The sequence below is a fragment of the Anabrus simplex genome, chromosome 8, assembly GCF_040414725.1.
Source record: "Anabrus simplex isolate iqAnaSimp1 chromosome 8, ASM4041472v1, whole genome shotgun sequence".
Lineage (NCBI taxonomy): Eukaryota > Metazoa > Arthropoda > Insecta > Orthoptera > Tettigoniidae > Anabrus > Anabrus simplex.
Window position 1 is genome coordinate 37,721,010 of NC_090272.1, and position 17,425 is coordinate 37,738,434.

The 17,425-nt window shown below is 38.5% G+C and overlaps 1 protein-coding gene across 1 annotated transcript in view; it reads left to right on the forward strand.

Annotated features, from left to right (window-relative positions):
- Positions 1–14,425, forward strand: part of LOC136879285 (ankyrin repeat and MYND domain-containing protein 1) — a 299,890-nt gene extending 285,465 nt beyond the window's left edge. Inside the window, exon 20 of the mRNA XM_068228945.1 lies at positions 13,543–14,425. Coding sequence (XP_068085046.1) covers positions 13,543–14,393 — 851 coding nt within the window. The 3' untranslated portion in view covers positions 14,394–14,425. The remainder of the gene's footprint in view (positions 1–13,542) is intronic.
- Positions 14,426–17,425: the final 3,000 nt, after the last annotated feature.

Genomic DNA, 17,425 nt, shown 5'->3' on the forward strand with positions numbered 1-17,425 from the left:
ATTAGCGTGAAGACAAAGATAGCTTAAAAATGCGTACTGTACAAAAAATGCATTCAGTGGCCCGCAACAAGGACGCTTTAAAGAAGTTGGAGATGAAATTGTGAGGTATGTGTACGAAAAGCGCAAAGCCGGAATGGTCATACCGCGTAGCAATAAACTCGTTCGTTGACCTTAATGTCCGCTATTAGGCCAATACATCGCTAGCTGCTGAAGTTGACCGAACCCGGCAAGCAAGACGTGCATGTAGCTACAGCCAGTCTGATGCTGAGTGAAAGTAACAGTTTTATAGTAAGCAAGAATATTTTCCTGGTGGATCGTCGAATTGTAGAGACGCATGGAATAGGATTTGCCAGCAAATTTTCAATGGGTTCTCTTCGATATTATGATGTCAATTTTAAGTCAATGATCATTAAACCCATGGAAATAAAGAATAATTGTGTAGCCGCGAAAGTACGGCATAATTAAAGCCAATGTTCGGTGTCTAAAAATAGTCTAAAATGCGTACTATACAAGAAAAGGCATTCCATATGATTTTACAAAGCACTTTTAGGTCTGATTTAATTTTTTTGAAGGAGAATGTGGAGGTTGTTTTGGATTCGGAGAAATACGGTACTACAATTTTTTCAGAATGAAATTAAACATAATTATACTTTCATGTACTATCGGATTTTGAAATATAACAATCAAGTAAGCCATAGGATGGAGATTATCTACGAAAACACAAGTTTTGAATAAACTGATTGCCGTTACATACTGATTTTAATGTGTATGGGGGTTTTCCCGACTTTTAAAAAAATGAGGGATAACGACAATCCGCTATAGCGACTGCATTTTCTGCTGTTATGAATTCACTATAATGGACTACTACTGTGTGTCTGTCGATTTCTACTTTATGTTTTACCCTGACTTTTTATATTTATTCCATTTTATATAAATTGCTTTCACATTTTACTCAACTTGTGCATGGCTTAACTTGTGAGTGAGTGAGTGAGTGAGTGAGTGAGTGAGTGAGTGAGTGAGTGAGTGATCTCTTCATTGCTACATAATGTGTTTGTTTTACTAACCCCTTGGTCTTCCTTGACCATGTTTTATCCCATATACCTCCCTCCGTAAGTAAATGAACATGTCCTGAACGTCTCAGAATGTAACTAAACAACTTATCTCTCCTTTGAGTCAAATATCACCAAATCTTTCACTTAACTCCTCATTTTAACATCTCTTCATTTGTAATCAGATAGACCAATGCACCTTAAGCATTCTTCTAAAAAGCCACATTTCAAAGGTCTCTGTTCTCTTTCATTCTCTCTGTAGCAGTTATCGTCCATGTCTCACTCCCATATAGTGTCATGTTCCAGACAAATATGGTACGTTCAAGAATGAGAGACTGGCATGTATATATTTGTTTGTGGTGAGTCGACTTTTCTTTTCCATGGAGGCTTTCTTTGCTGATGTTGACCTACTGTCGACCAAAATATTATGTGCAATCGAGTTTGGAGTTTGTTTATGAAATAACCAATAGGCCTACATAAAATCCAATTACACCATCATTTTTCTCATTTCATTTCACATGAGGTCATGTAGGTTTTGAATGTTTAATTTATAATTTTCACAGGTGGAACGCAAAAATGTGCCCATTTTTAAGCGTGTTTTAACCGTGCATCAACTTTAAGACATCGTTTCTCCAAACCCCTTCTTCTCATCGAATCCAAATTTTAACACAGTTTACATTGGGATGTTTTATATCAGGTTTATAAATTGCAGATTTTAATGTTTCCAAGAAGTGAAGTTTTTATCAATTTTGTAAGGTAACTTTTCCATCGCTTGGCGTGGTTGGAAAATTGCATTCTTGATCCTGTTGTACATGCAACTTGTAATCAGTAAATTCAACTCCAAGTGAGGCGTGGCACTGTGAAGTATCCTGGACTATCGCAGAAATGTCACACAGTGTTCCCTGCTTCGGCTGGCTACTCATCCATATTATTCTACCAAATACAAATTGATATAAAGAAAGGGAATTAATTTACATACTTCAGTCATACAGCCACAGATATATAAAGATCACAACACGACCAAGAACACAATTTTCCAACCATCTTGAATTGAGAAAATGTTACCTTACAAAATTGATAACAACTTTCTTTCTTGGAAATGTAAAATTCTGAAATTTACCAACAATGTATAAAACATTCCAATATATATTGCATTAAAATTGGATTTGATCAGATGATGGGTTTTGGAGAAACAAGGTCTTAAATATGACACATAGTTGAATCGCACTTAAAAACGGGCAGTTTTGTGTTCCACCTGCAATAAAAAATATTAAAATATAAATTAAAAGTTTGAAAACTACATGACGTAACATGAAAAGAAATGAGCAAAATGATGGTGTGATTGGATTTTCTGTAGGTCTATTGGTTATTTCAATAACAACTTCCAAACTCGAGTACACATATATTTTGGTTGATGGTAAATTTTATGTCCTGTTTGTTTCTTCTGTCACTAGTTATTCTACTTCCTAGCTAGCAGAATTCCTCTACTTCCTTTATGATTCCACTTCCTAGTCTTACATTCGGTGTTTCACCAAACCGTACTCTACTACATTCCTTTGTTTAGTTGTTAATAGCTCTCTTATGTGCTAGACAACACTTTCAGAGGCAACAGAAGAAGACCACAGCAGAAGTGTGGCCATTGCAACATACAACCCAGTATTGCCAGAGAACTGGCTTGAAAGAGGATACACACACCAGCAAGACTTGTGTTGGTGTTGGGCAAACAATGCCTCTCAACAGGTCTCGTAAGTTGTGCTTCCCTTTTAGGTGACCCATTGCAATCTACAATTTTATTGTTAGGTTCTTCACTCTACTGAAACTAATTTTGAATAAATTGATTTATGTAGGCAAGTCAATAAATATCTGCAATTTTTCTCTAATTGTCTTAGGTTGGCTCTATGGCATTGTGTGCTGACCAGCCGTTAGATGGCACCCTTTTCTACATCTGTGGTAGGTTTCAGCTTTATCAGATCAGTACAGCTTGCACTGTTGCGACGTAAAGATGGCCACACCACTCTCTGTTTGCACCAAGAAAGAACAGCATTTCATAATCCATTTTTTGTCACCTGAGAGTCTACCAGGAGCAAAAATTCATAGAAGACTTTCAGCACAATACAGGGACAATGTTTTGCCACAACAAAGTGTTTACCAGTGGATTGAACAGTTCAAAAGAGCACAAGTGTGAAGAATGAGGAAAGATCCGGGCATCCAACTACAGCCGTAACTGATGCCAAAATTGAACAAGTGCGTGATATGACTGATTGTTGATGATGTGGCAAACCACATGCACATTAGCCATGGTTCTGCATATGAAATCATCCTTGGTGCAAACAGTGTGTGGCATGGCCATATTTACGTCGCAACACCACAAGCTGTACTGATCTGATAACGGTGAAACCTACCACAGATGTAGACAACAGTGGAGTCTAGCGGCTGGTGAGCACAGAACGCCATAGAGCCAATCTAAAGACAATTAGATAAAAATTACAGATATTTATTGACTTGCGTACGTATAAACTATCTGAATAAGAAACTTTTTTTTTTCATTCGTTATCTGTTTAACTTCCAGGGTTGATTTATCCCTTGGACTCAACAAGGGATCCCACCTCTACTGCCTCAAGGGCAGTGTCCTGGGGCATGAGACATTTGGTTGGGAACACAGCTGGGAAGGAGGACCAGTACCTCACCTGCTATGCAGAACAGGGGCCTTGTGGGGGTATTTTTACTTATTTTTTCTTGCTAGTTGCTTTATGTCGCACCGACACAGATAGTCTTATGGCGATGTTGGGACAGGAAAGGGCTACGAGTGGGAAGGAAGTGGCCGTGGCCTTAATTAAGGTACAGCCCCAGCATTTGCCTGGTGTGAAAATGGGGAAACCACAGAAAACCATCTTCAGGGCTGCTGATAGTGGGGTTCGAATTGTGGAAGGGACAGGCAAAGAAGAAGGAAGGAAGTGGCCGTAGCTTTCAGTTAGGTACCATTCCGGTATTCCCCTGGAGGAGAAGTGGGTAAACAAAACACAGAAAACCACTTCAAGGATGGCTGAGGTGGGAATCGAACCCGCTCTACTTGCTTGACTTGAAGAGGGTGAGTGGAACGCGCTCCAGTCCTCGTACCACTTTTCAAATTACCTAAAAGTGAAACAACTTAATTAAAAAAGAATGACATGTTTCTCTCCCGAAAAACACCACCAGTTTCAGCAAACCGAGGAACCTAAAAGTTGTAAACTGACTGAGCCAAAGTGAAAAGAGATGGCTTCACAAATCATTGCAATCTGTCAGCCTTGTTATACAGGTGCAAGCACGTAACACCAGGGTGAAAGATAAATGTTACCGTTGCCTCATCCGGCCTGAAAAATCGATACTGTAGAAGCAAAGCCTCAACCACAAAATAAGGTTTGAGGAAACCACAGTTCTTGCGAGGGAGTGTCGACCTTCCTATTCCTTTTAACTAGGGTAGGTTAGTGCCTTCACTCTGTGAGACAGCCAAAGAGAGAGGGACGCCTTTCACCAAGCCTGCAAGACAGGTATACTTCTATGCATTTTTATTTCAGGTCCGGATTGTATTTTCATTATTATTTGTTGGTCCAGTGATTTTCCATGTGTTTTTCTTGTTTTTTGTGTATGTCATTGAGTTTCTCGATTATTAGAGGTGTAGCATGTATGCATCTTAGGAGTCGCGAGTTTGATACTCGTCTTTGGGTGAGCACGGGCTCACAGTAACTTCAGTGTATTTTTGGGGGTAAGGAAATGTCCAATAAGCATTATTTGATGTTGTATCCCAGAATTAGGGGATCTTTGTAAGTATAGTTTTAATGTGCAAAGTGTTCTGTTCCTAATCTCATGATGATGAACGTTAATATGGTCGAATCTGTTCGAGCATATAAAAAATGTTATGCGTAATGTTGGTGAACATTCTCACGGTTTCTGCAGTAAATTTAACTTGACTTATTGCCATTTCTAGGCTTTTCGACAGATTAATTGTAATATGTTTGCACAGAATTTTGGGGGATAAATTCTCCTTAATCCGAATTTTATGTTCATTAAATTTTGGTTTTTTTTATGTAATTTCTCTTATCCTCATTCAGTCACGCAAATGCCATTCCTCTCCTACTTACATCTTTTAGATTTAATTGAGTATTTTGAGATCGAGTCATCGAACGTTCTGCGGGCTTTGCCGCTGATCTAGCCAGGTATCCAGAGGACAGAAGAGGACAGAAAATGATGGTAAAATGTGCCTTCTCATTTTATGAGGTACAATACATACCAGTACCAATGAGCTGTTGCAATTGGCAGAAATTTGGCCACACCTCATTGTGGTGTCAAGGTTCGGGGACCTATAGAGTGTGTGGGAAATGAGTGTATGCTGGTGTCGAGTGCACAAGTGGGCATGCTCCAATCTCTAAGGAGTATTGCACATTCAGGGAGGAGAAGATAATGCGGGAGATTAAAACTCCAAATAAGTTATCTTATCCAGATGCCCAGAGAAAATTCGAATTCATCGCTGCTCTGTAGTTCTCTGTCTCCTTCACTGAAAAGGTCACAAAAGTATGGATCACCCCACAGACTTTTGTACCAATTCTGAGGACGAAGCTATCATCGAAAAGTCTTAACCATGCAGAAGATGGCACAAATAAAGTACTGGAATTCCCAGAAAGATATCCAAACCTGCTGGTAATCCAACAAGTGTATTATTGCCAATGATACCTGGGAAGTGTCCTAACAGGACTTCCCCATCCAAGGGTCTTCCAGCCCTCCTACCAATGTTCACAACAACAAGGAGGAGGAATGGAAGCCCCAGCGCTACCCTAAAAAATTGGAGAAGAAGCCTTTTCAAACCCGACTAGGGGTCACCACATCACCAAAGAAATTTGAAAAACCACTCACTAGACCTCCTCCAAATATTAGGGAAACAGTAAGCAAGAATGACAGGCTCGAACTCCCTCTTGCTCTCCCATTCTTGGGCACCTAGTTCTCCCAGAAACAAGGGCCATTGTTCCCGATCAGATGGCTCTACATCCATGGAGTGTTTAGTCGCCTTGTCTCCCTCTTCTGAGGAGAAAATGGAGACTGAAACACTCATCATTGTCAATGGGGATGACGACAATGACAGGGGAGAATGGCAAATAGCTGGACAAAAGAAGAAGGAGGAATTTGTCAAGGAGGAATTTTCCTAATTTCATTGCACTATTCATCCACACAATGGCACTATTGCAATGGAACTGTCACCTAGCTGAGTTATGTCAGTTGATATCTGTCAATGTGGCTACCATAGTCTATCTACAGGAATAATGTCTGAGACCTGGACATGACAAACCTATGAGAGGATTTTGTCTCTACTCCAAGTAGATAGCTCGGCAACTGGGAACATTGGTACCCTAAGGATTTTATCACTCGATTACCTCTTCTCTTCATCTTGCTTGTAGACATTAATGCCCATAACACCCTCTGGGGTTCTCCGTTGTCCTGCACTAGGGGGTGGTTTATTGAGCAATTGATCAACCAGTTCAATCTTTGTGTGCTCAACACATGGGAATGTACTCACTTCAGTAGAAACATGGTGTATTCTCCCATCCAGTTTTCACCTTTAGCAGCCATGTGCTAATTCCACTGTTATTGAGGCAAGTACATGATGACCTCTGTTGTAGCAAATACAGTATAGACAATTCACAACACTTCCAAATGTAGCCTTGTTAAAATGGGAGATAATTCGCAAATGGTGCTCCTAGTGGCGTGACCTAGAAATTTGTACTAAATTCAATTATCAATGGCAATTCATATTTGGAAATGGATAAATTGTAACCTCTCTGGTTACACAAACATGATAATCATAATAATGATAAAATAATAAAAGTTTATGATAAATTTTATGAATTTAAGAACACAGTAAAAACATTAGAACAAACTCAAGGTACATAGACTCAAAGTAGCATAAAATGTGAACAACAGGTTGGGAAACGTGTCAACTACAAAATGGATGTGGAAAATGGCATGGATCCTACGAGGTAATGGAACGTATTCGTTGTGGATAAATAATTAAAAGGTGGTAATTGGCCTTGACATTTTATTGAAAGAAACAAATAAATTAATAGAAGGACGAACCAAAAATCATCAACAAAGAACTAAACAAATTCATTTACAAGATTAAAGTTTTTTTGCTAGTGGCTTTACGTCACACTGACACAGATAGGACAATGGGATAGGATAGGCCTAGGAGTTGGAAGGAAGCAGCCATGGTCTTAATTAAGGTACAGCCCCAGCATTTGCCTGGTATGAAAATGGGAAAGGATTTAACTGCATCTACAGATATGAGCTATGTACAAATAAAAATTGTAAGTTACACTCAAAACGTACAATTATGTACGTTGATTTAAATGAGGGTTAATCCCCATTACACAAATTGAGAAAAGGAAAGAAATAAAATCTTCACACAGAGGCACTGAAACTAGTATCAGTACTTAAAATGCTTCAGGTAAAGAACATTGATTTTGGGTGCTTGTGTTAAGAGAATCTGAACTACAGGAGGCAATTTGAGGTAAAGTTAAATTACGTGTTAGTTACAAGGTTAAAAAAAGGGAATTGCCTCCAAAACCAAAATTATATGAGCTTAGCTCAAGAGCTCAGTCATTAAAACAATTTTAGTGATGAATATGAATCCTGAGGATAAACTCCTGTGCAATAAAGGAAATATCTACATTTAAATGAAGTTAATGTCCGAAAAAGAAGAAGAAACAGTGCTCATCCCGAGACTTGTATCCCATGACGGGATCGATGCAGGAGCACGACTGCTCTCAAAGATAGTCAAGAAGCAAAGACGCGGAGGCAACCTCGCTCCCGCGGAAGAGCCGGTGAGACTGAGAAAGAGGAAATGGTGCAAGCACCAAAATAACCAATCAGGATATGGAATTTACTCTCGATTTTCACTTTCACCAATGAAATTTAAGCTTATTTTACCAATCAAAGGTCTCTTCATTCTTGATGATCCAGAAAAGTCTTTTGCACAACAGGAAATATCACGATCTGAAACAAGAACTGAGGAGAATATAAATCAGAATTGCAGTCACAGCCGGAAGGATTTCTCCATATCAGTTGGTAGGTTAGAGGCTGTTCTCCACCAGCAGATTATAAACAGAGGCAAAGGGCAACAGATGAAGTCCTCAGTCTTTTATTTGTCAATGGCCGAAACATCCCATTACTTCTTTCCAGCCGTTCCTGTCTGTGACAATGTGGGTGCTGAATTCACTGACGAAGATTATTAATATTACGTATGATCAGTTTAATCTTCGGCTCTGTATTGACTTAAATATAGTTAAAAAATATGTGTGAAGATGAGCGTAACATAGATTGAAACGTGTCCTATAGACATCATGTTTGTACAAGCCATTTAAGTGATATATATTTTAATGTATTTAATAGGTAGACAAAATAATGTATACAGTATGTAAATTCTTGCTAAGAATTTTTAACTACAAAATGATTAAGTCCATTTGTGGAATCAAGTTTAGAACATTGTTCTGCTGGCTGTAGAAATTATCTTTGGATTCATGAGGTCTAACTTCTGTTGGTACATACATACATATCCCACGTCGTTCCATCTTAAGCGATGGGTCGGCAAACGAGACTTCTCCACCAGTTGCGGTCCCTGAACTTCTCTCCTTCTTCAATGCTTTCCAAAGTATGTCCTCTCTGTTGAATGTCAATCTTCACCATGTCCTTGTACCTGAGTCTTGGTCGCCCTCTTGGTCTTTTGTCTTCAAGTTTTAGATCGTACATTTTTTTTTTTTTTTTTTTTTGGTAATCTGTTATCAACCATGCGTTGCATATGTCCATACCATCTCAGTCGCTGCACTGTTATTTTGTCCTGCAGTCTTACAACTTGAGCCTGCTTGTGGATTTCCTCATTACGGACTCTGTCCTTCCGTGTTTTGCCGATCACGCTACGGACAAATTTCATTTCTGCTGCCTGGATTCTACTAACATCTTTGTTTCTCATGGTCCATGTTTCGCAACCATAGGTCAGGACTGGTACGTAATAAGTTTCATATATGACTCTCTTACATTTTGTTGGTATTTTCTTGTTCCATATTATGTCTTTAACTATTTTGTAAAAGTTGCTACCTGCCTGAATTCTGTGGGAAATTTTCTTATCTATAGAACCAGTATCAGAGATAACACTTCCAAGATATTTGAATTGATGGTTCATCTGTAGCTGTTTCCCCTCCATTTCAATGTGTCCCATTGGTTGCCCATATCTCTTCATGACCATAACCTCACTTTTCTCTTGGCTGAGTCCATATTCTTTAGCAGATTCTGCCCAGGAGTTTATTTGTCCTTGAAGATCTTCTTTAGAGTCTCCCTACAAGCATATATCATTCGCGAACAATATAACTTTCATTTTCTTACCTCCAATGGTTTGGTGAACTTTTCTCTGAATCTCGTTCATCACAGTGATGAAAAGAAGAGGAGACAGAACACCACCCTATCTTAACCCAGATTTTATATCAAAGGTTTCAGTCATTCCTACAGGTGTTTTGACTTTACTTCGGGTATCTTCATACAAATTCTTGATCCGGTGTATCATGTCATCCTGTATTCCAATTTTCTTCAGTACTTCCCACACCTTCTCTCTATTCACTGCATCAAATGCTTTCTTGATATCCAGAAAGGCTACCCACAAATCTCGGTTGTGTTCATAGTATTTTTCCATTAACTGACGGACTGTAAAGATTAAATCAGTTGTTGATCTCCCCTTCCTGAATCCATACTGTTCTTCGAAGAGGTTCTCTTCAATAAGGGGTCTGATTTTACGCTCTATAATTCTTTCATAAAGTTTACCAACTTGAGATGTTAAAGTGATGCCTCTATAGTTGGAACATTTCTTTCTGTCTCCTTTCTTGAAGACTGGAATTATGATGCCTGTTTTCCAATCGACTGGTATGTCCCCTTCTTTCCAGATCTTACGAAAGAGTCTGTAGATCCAATGTTTTGCAGAAATGCCCATTGCCTTGATCATTTCTCCATTAATTTAATCAGCCCCTGCTGATTTTCCAGCTTTGATGTATTTTCAGGCATATTCTACATCATTCCATGTTAATTCTAACCTGTTGTCAGAGGCAGACTTGCAGGAAGTAGTACCGGTACTGTATTTTTGTGTAGGCTGCATGCAATTCACATTTAGTAATTCATCAAAGTAAGTCCTCCAAGTCTCTTTGATCTTCTCATCTTCAGTGATCAGATTTTCATTATCATCTCTTAGGTATTTGGAGTGTTCTTTATCTCTTTTTCATCATTCCATATAACATTTTCTTATTACCATTAACATTCTCTTTCAATTCATCACTCCACTTGTTCAACCACTTCTCTCGTTCCTCTGTAACAACTTTGTTTGCTTGTTTTTTAGCAACCCTGTATAATTCCTTATTATGATCAGTCCGGTTCTTGAAATATTTTCTGAACATGTTTTTCTTGTTCAGGACAGCAGTTCTTGTTCTGTCATTCCACCATGGAGTTTCCTTCCATCTTTTTGTGCCACTGGTTCGTCCACAAACCTTCTCAGTTATCATTACTAGATTTTTTTTTTCAGATCCTTCCATTCCTCCTCAACTGTTCTTTCATCTGTCTTGATCACTGTTTTGATGTTCTCTTGGAACTCTATTATTCTATCATTGTCCTTCAGCTTCCAGGTCTTGAGCTTCTTTACTTGTGTGGTTCTTACTTCTTTTAACTTGTTAAACTTTAAGTATCCAATGAGGAGTCTATGATCACTTTCCAGGGAGACACTACGAATCACTTTTACATCTAACAGTCTATTTTGTAGTTGTTTCTCGATCAAAAAGTAATCTATAAGAGATTCACTTTTTCCATCCCATCCATATCTTGTGACCTTATGGCTTTTTTGTTTTTGATACCATGAGTTCCCTATTATAAGGTTGTTCCTCAGGCAGAGGTCAAGTAGTCTAGTTCCTTCTGGGTTTCGTGGACCCCATCCATGTGCTCCTAGAATACTTTCATATCCATCTCTCACAGTTCCTACTTGAGCATTCATATCCCCTATGATCATTGTTCCATCTCCTCTTATTCTTTCCTCTATGTCTTCTTCAAAATGTTCTTTTCCTTCATCTTCACAACCAGTCTGTGGTGCATAGCACTGAATGATGATGATGTTCTGGGAAGAATCCAATTTCAGCATTATGTGAAGAATCCGATCACAAACATATTTTACTTCTACTACATGATCTTTCATTTGATGATCCATAACAACACCAACTCCATTTTTTGCTTGGTCTCCACCTGACCAAAATAGATGGTATCCCTCTCTGAGTTCCTTTGATCCTTTTCCTTTCCACTTGGTTTCACTGAGTCCCAGTATGTTTATGTTCCTTGTTTTCATTAAGTCCACACATTCCTCTGTATTGCCAGTTAGTGTCAGAATGTTTAGCGTGGCAATTTTGATTTCAGTCTCATATCGAGTTTTGTGTGTTCTCCTCTTTGGTTGTGATGGAGCATCGGGTATTGAACCGTCATTAATACATAAATACATACACAAATTGAGATAAACATGTGGGTTTTCATTAATATTGTGATAATTGTCAAGTAATCTATGATTGGTTTGGAAGGCAATTGTAATCCTTCAACTCTGCTGTTCACCATGGAACCTACTCCAATTTCTCCTTCTCATCACCACAATAGTAGAACTGTTGGAAGTTGTACTTTTATTGACCCAAAACCAGTAAGTCACAACATACTGTATGAAATGTTAAATGCTGACAGTTCCTTCACTAGTATTTCCTTTTGAACAACAGACAGACCAGTACATAAGTTCCACATGTTAATACAGGTTCCCAGTTTAGGTGCTACAAGCTCCAGTCTTTGACCTGTAACCCACTTTATGCCAGTATCTTACATCTCTATTACTGGCTCATTGGCTCCCACGGATGCAGTAGTACAAGGTGTATGTATAAGTCTTTCCTGGTTTCATTAAGAGATGGCACCAGCGAACAGTACACAGCTTATGAATTTGACACATACATCAGTTTGTTTGCCTGATATTAACCTACCAACACACACAAGTTCAGTCCGCCAAACACTAGCGTCTGTGTTGTATTATTCAATGATCATGTCGACATCTATGCCTGAAAAAGAACATTTGCGGCATGCATTGCTTTTATTATTTAATCAAAGGAAAAGACTGTGGAAAGTCATCATCTGCTGGTAGAAACATATGGTGAACATGCTCCATTGATTAGAACATGTGAGACATGGTTTTGACACTATAAAGGTATGGTCAAATGTTCCACCTTTACAATACTAAAAGTTTTATTATTTAATTATTTAAATAACATTTTAAAAATATAACGGAACATGTTTCATCTATCTTGTAGACATCATCAGCCGAAAAGTTTTATGCAATGGTTTTGACAATTTAAACGTGATGATTTCAATGTGAAAGACATTGCGCTTTGGTAGACCAGAGTGAAGACGAGCAATTGCAGGCATTACTGGATGATGACGCAACCCAAACTCAATGCTATTGCAAACAAATGATTAATTTAAATCATGCATTCATCAAAAGACAGCCAGAATGGGCCAGATGACATGGCAAAGTGATTTTGTTACACAACAATGCACCATCTCACACAACAAAACCAGTGAAAGACACCTTGAAATCGCTTGAATGGGACATCCTTCCGCACCTGCCATACTGCCCTGACCTGGTGCCATCTGACTATCACCTCTTCACATCAATGGGGCATGCACTCGCAGAGCAGCACTTCAGAAATTTCAAAGAAGTTGAAAAATGGCTTGAGGAATCATTTTCTGCAAAAGACAAGCAGTTTTTCTGACATGGTATTCATAACTTACCTGAAATATGGGCGAAGTGTGTAGAAGCCGATGCCCAATATTTTGGATAAACAAAAAATGAATTTCCCTTGAAAATTACGTGTTTTCTTTACTACAAAAACCAGCAAAAATTTATGCATATACCTGGTACACATGTTCAAGTTCAATCCTTTTATTAGCCTCTTTTTCCCAGTTTTTGAATTCTGGTCACGACAACAAAATGACCACCTTCCTCCTAGCAGCTGGGCTTGGTACTGATGTGTACAGAAGATAACTAAACCGGATGGGAGTGTTTGGAGATAGTTCCTTCCAAACAAATCTTACTTTCCATTGGTCCAGAAGAAATGTGAAACAATTGCAGGAATTGAGTACAGCTATTCAGGGCAGTGGTCAAAAGATGGTTTCCAATCCTGGGCTGGTACCTGCTAATTTCTTTTGCTACATGCTTTACATCGCACCAGCACAGACAGGTCTTACAGATATGATGGGATAGGAAAGGGCTAGGATAGGGAAGGAAGCAAACATGGCTTTTAAGAGGAAACTGGTATTTGTTATCTCTTTGGAAAAGGATATATTGTATGAGAATGAAAGCAGGTTAACAGGACTCTCGATTTGTTAAAAAATAGTTCTAAGACAGACCATATCTTTACAGGGGCTGAGAGGTTGAAGAGCATTGGAAGAAGAAATTTCCAAGATGCATTTCTGAAAAAAGGAGGCAAGGGCGCAAAACGTAGAGGTACTAAAGGGAAAGAGATGGCCGATCTTCAAAGACTCTTGCAGGACAGTGAAATGGCACTGAAGGGAGAAACTGAGGAAAAGAAGAAGAAAAAGAAAAAATCAGGTGTTAGTGAGGAAGAAGAAGAAGAGGGAGATGGTAAATCTAAACGGAAAAAGAAAAAATCTGCTGCAAAAGATGGAGAAGAGAAAAAGCTTGAAGACGAGAGTGAAGTGGATGAGAAAGATGAAAAAAAGAAAGGAAAGAAGGGAGGCAAAGATAAGAGAAAGCAAAGGAAAGGAAAAGAAGGTGATAGTGACATGACAACAGATGATGAAAGGAAAAAGAAAGCAGGCAGTAGAAAAGGGAAGAAAGGAAGCGTATCGAGTTTTGGCAGCACGGACGAAGAAGGGGGTAGGAGGAGTAAAAGAAAAGGAAGAAAAAGTGAAAGTAGTGAAGAAGATGTGGATAAGAGGGGCAGGAGGAAGAGATCCAGTAGACACGGGAAAAGAGAACATTCCACCGAAAGATCCAGAGCTGAACAACGAGCACATTCAGAGAGAAGGGAAACCGCACGAGACAGGAAGACGACACTCAAGTCTGGAGAATTGGATGATGAAGAATTAGACAGATATGAAAACTTTTTACTATATGTTAGTGGCTCAGCAGCACGGGGCATGGATTTGAGAAAACTTCTCCTTCCTTACGCTGTGCTACGAGATGGAAGTCTCTACTACAAGCTTTATGGTGAGAGGCCTTTGTATGTAGAAAACTACAGCCACAACTAAAATGATGTAAGTGACTCAATAAAGAAAAGCTCATGAAGTTTTCTGTCTCTGAATGGTTAGGTTCATAATGACCAGAGTTGGGAAGTAATTGGACACAAGTAATTGGATTACTAGTAATGATTACATTCTCAGCCATTTTCACTTGGAATCATTACTTTTACAGAAAGTAAATTTTACTTGTAATTTGCTTCTTGAAATAAAATTGTAATCATTACATTCTAGTAATCATTACTTTCTTCTAATTGATGTACATTGGACAGAAGATAACTTTCTCATTTCTACTACAGCAAAACCAGTGGATGGATATATCTCCAGTACTCCAACGATGTAATTCTTCTAGTGCTCCTGTAAGGCTTCTATTCTCTGAATGCAAACATGTACTTTCTCGCAAAGAGGTCTAAGCTTTGTGATGAGAATTTTAACATCCAATTATTTCAAATTCTTTGAAATGAAATAGTAATTAACTAAAATAAAAATTATGGTAAAAGATAATTTTGCAAGTTCCACGCTATCGTGTTCAGTCTCACCAACAGTCACTCAATGTGTCTATACTGAAAAGATGCACAAAATTAATAGCTTTCTTGTGCAAACTTTTGTATTATTCCAACCCCATGTGAAAAAATGTCGATGGTTTCATTAAGAGTAGCATTCTGTAATTGTAATTTACTGATTACTTGTTGAAAAAGTAATTAGCCTAGTAAATTGCAATTGAGTAAAATATTTCTCAGGTAATTGTAGTTCAGTCCGGATACTTTTACTCATCACCAGGTTACTATTACAGGGTAAGTGACTCAACATCATGTAACCTGGGCCTTTTTTTGGTATCCCACATGAACTTCACGGGGACTGGCATGATCCAGATATGCAGAAACATGGATAATTGGGTCGGAACTTAACAACAGTCTAGCAACATGTTGTTATCAAATTGCAGTATGACGTGTATTAAAAAACATTTTTTTTTTTTCAAGTATAGAAAACTATTGGAAGTGTTCCAAAATTCTCAAATACACCAGTCTTGTGTCGGTAGAGTTAGTGGCACATGACAATAACTCCCAGAGGATAAAATTCCAGGACCTCCAAAAACTATAAAAGCAGTTAAGTGTGATTTGAAACCAATAACTTTATTGTTATTATGAAACATTGGTGCATTAAGGAAATTAGAGTTGATATGGAAGAACTAGAAATAACTCTAGATGATTTGCAAAACAAAACAGAAAATTTAAAGAAACTGAAAAACATAAAAATAAGATTTAAACCAAATATAGACAAATGACATACAATGAAAAGGGTATTTAGAAATGAGGAATGACAGAAAAGATGAGAACGAATGAAAATCTACTGGGCAATTCGGAAGGAAAACTTGTCGAAGAAGATGACCAGAAAATGATCGACTGTAGTGGTCCAATGAGGCCATAAAAGAAGAAGAAGAAGAAACATAAAGGAATTCTTCATATTGCACTCCAGAAAAAAAATGTACTTATGTTTGTACAGTAACAGGGCTATGATAAGAGTGGTGGAGGGAAGGAGAGAGCAAAGGTCATTGGAAACTGATCCAGATATTCGCCCTTTCAGTAACTGGAGTTCTGCTGTAGCTGACTCCTTTACTGATAGTAGTTTGCTTACTGATGAGCAACATGGTGAGTACAAGGATGCTGTCAGTACAGATTATCAAGTCATCAGAAAGACCCACCTTTATGTTGAAGGATATGCATGAACTATCATTTTTTTTTATATTCACAACAACTTACAGATGTTTTAAAAATATTAGCATTGTCACCGACTTCTATGCAATAAAACCTCGTGAAAGCATCAGTGCATACTAATGCATGAGTATTTCCTTGACTAGAACGTGGGAAGGGTCCCACATGATCTACAAACGAGCACTCCATAGCCCTGGAAGCTTGAGTCAATGACAGTAACCCTACACGTCTGTTTAGGTTAGGTTTACCAATAGCGCAAGCCTTTCAGGACTTAACCATGGACTTGATGTCCCCATCCATGTTTCTCCAAATAAAGAACTCTCTAATTTTCGACCTAGTTTTGAAATTTCCCAAATGTCCACCAAGGGGACTATCATGATAATATTGGAATATGGCCAGAATCAAAACCTTGGGTACGAAAATCTTTATCTTTTTATCATGACGGGATTGACAACAGAGCACGCCTTTTACTAAGGAATAGGGTTTAATAATTTCACCAGCTTTAATTCTTTCCAGAATTCCTTTCAACTGGGAATCATCATTTTGGTGCAGACCAATATCTTGATACAATATGGGAAGATAAGTCAAAATAGGATTCACCGCTGCCAAACCAACTTGAGATATACACTTCACTTCCGACTTTTCACCAAACTCCTCACCATCAAACATGCGACTAAGCCCGTCAGCGATTACATTTTCCATTCCACGAATGTGCCAAACGTTAAAACTGAAGGCACAAATTCTCAGCGCCCACCTCGTTAATCCTCCCGTCCGTTTGGGCTTTTCAGAACCCACGAAAGAGCCTCATTATCAGTCTCTAAATCAGAATTAACGTGCTCTACATAAACACGAAATTTTTCCAATGAAAATAGTACCGCTAAACACTCCAATTCATAGATAGAATAATTCCTTTCCAGAGGAGAGAGAGATCTAGATGCATAGGCGATAGGTCGTCTACCCATTTCTGACTCCTGCAATAAGACTCTCGCAATAGCCTTTCCAGAGGCATCAGTTTGGATTATGAACCGTTTATTGAAATCAGGAATAGCAAGTACTGGAGCATTACTAAGGGCCTTTTTCAGGGCATCAAAGACTCTTTGTTGAGGACATTCCCACACAAATTTGACATCTTTTCTACATAAGGAATTCAAAGGAGCAGCAATTTCTGCATAATTAGGAACAAACTTTCTGAAGAAAATGATCATGCCAATGAATCTGGCAATTCCTTTTACATCTTTAGGAGGTTTGAAATCATGAATAGCCTGAGTACGGGCATGATCAATGGAAACACCCTGTGAGGATACAATATGACCCAGGGAAGAGATCTGAGAT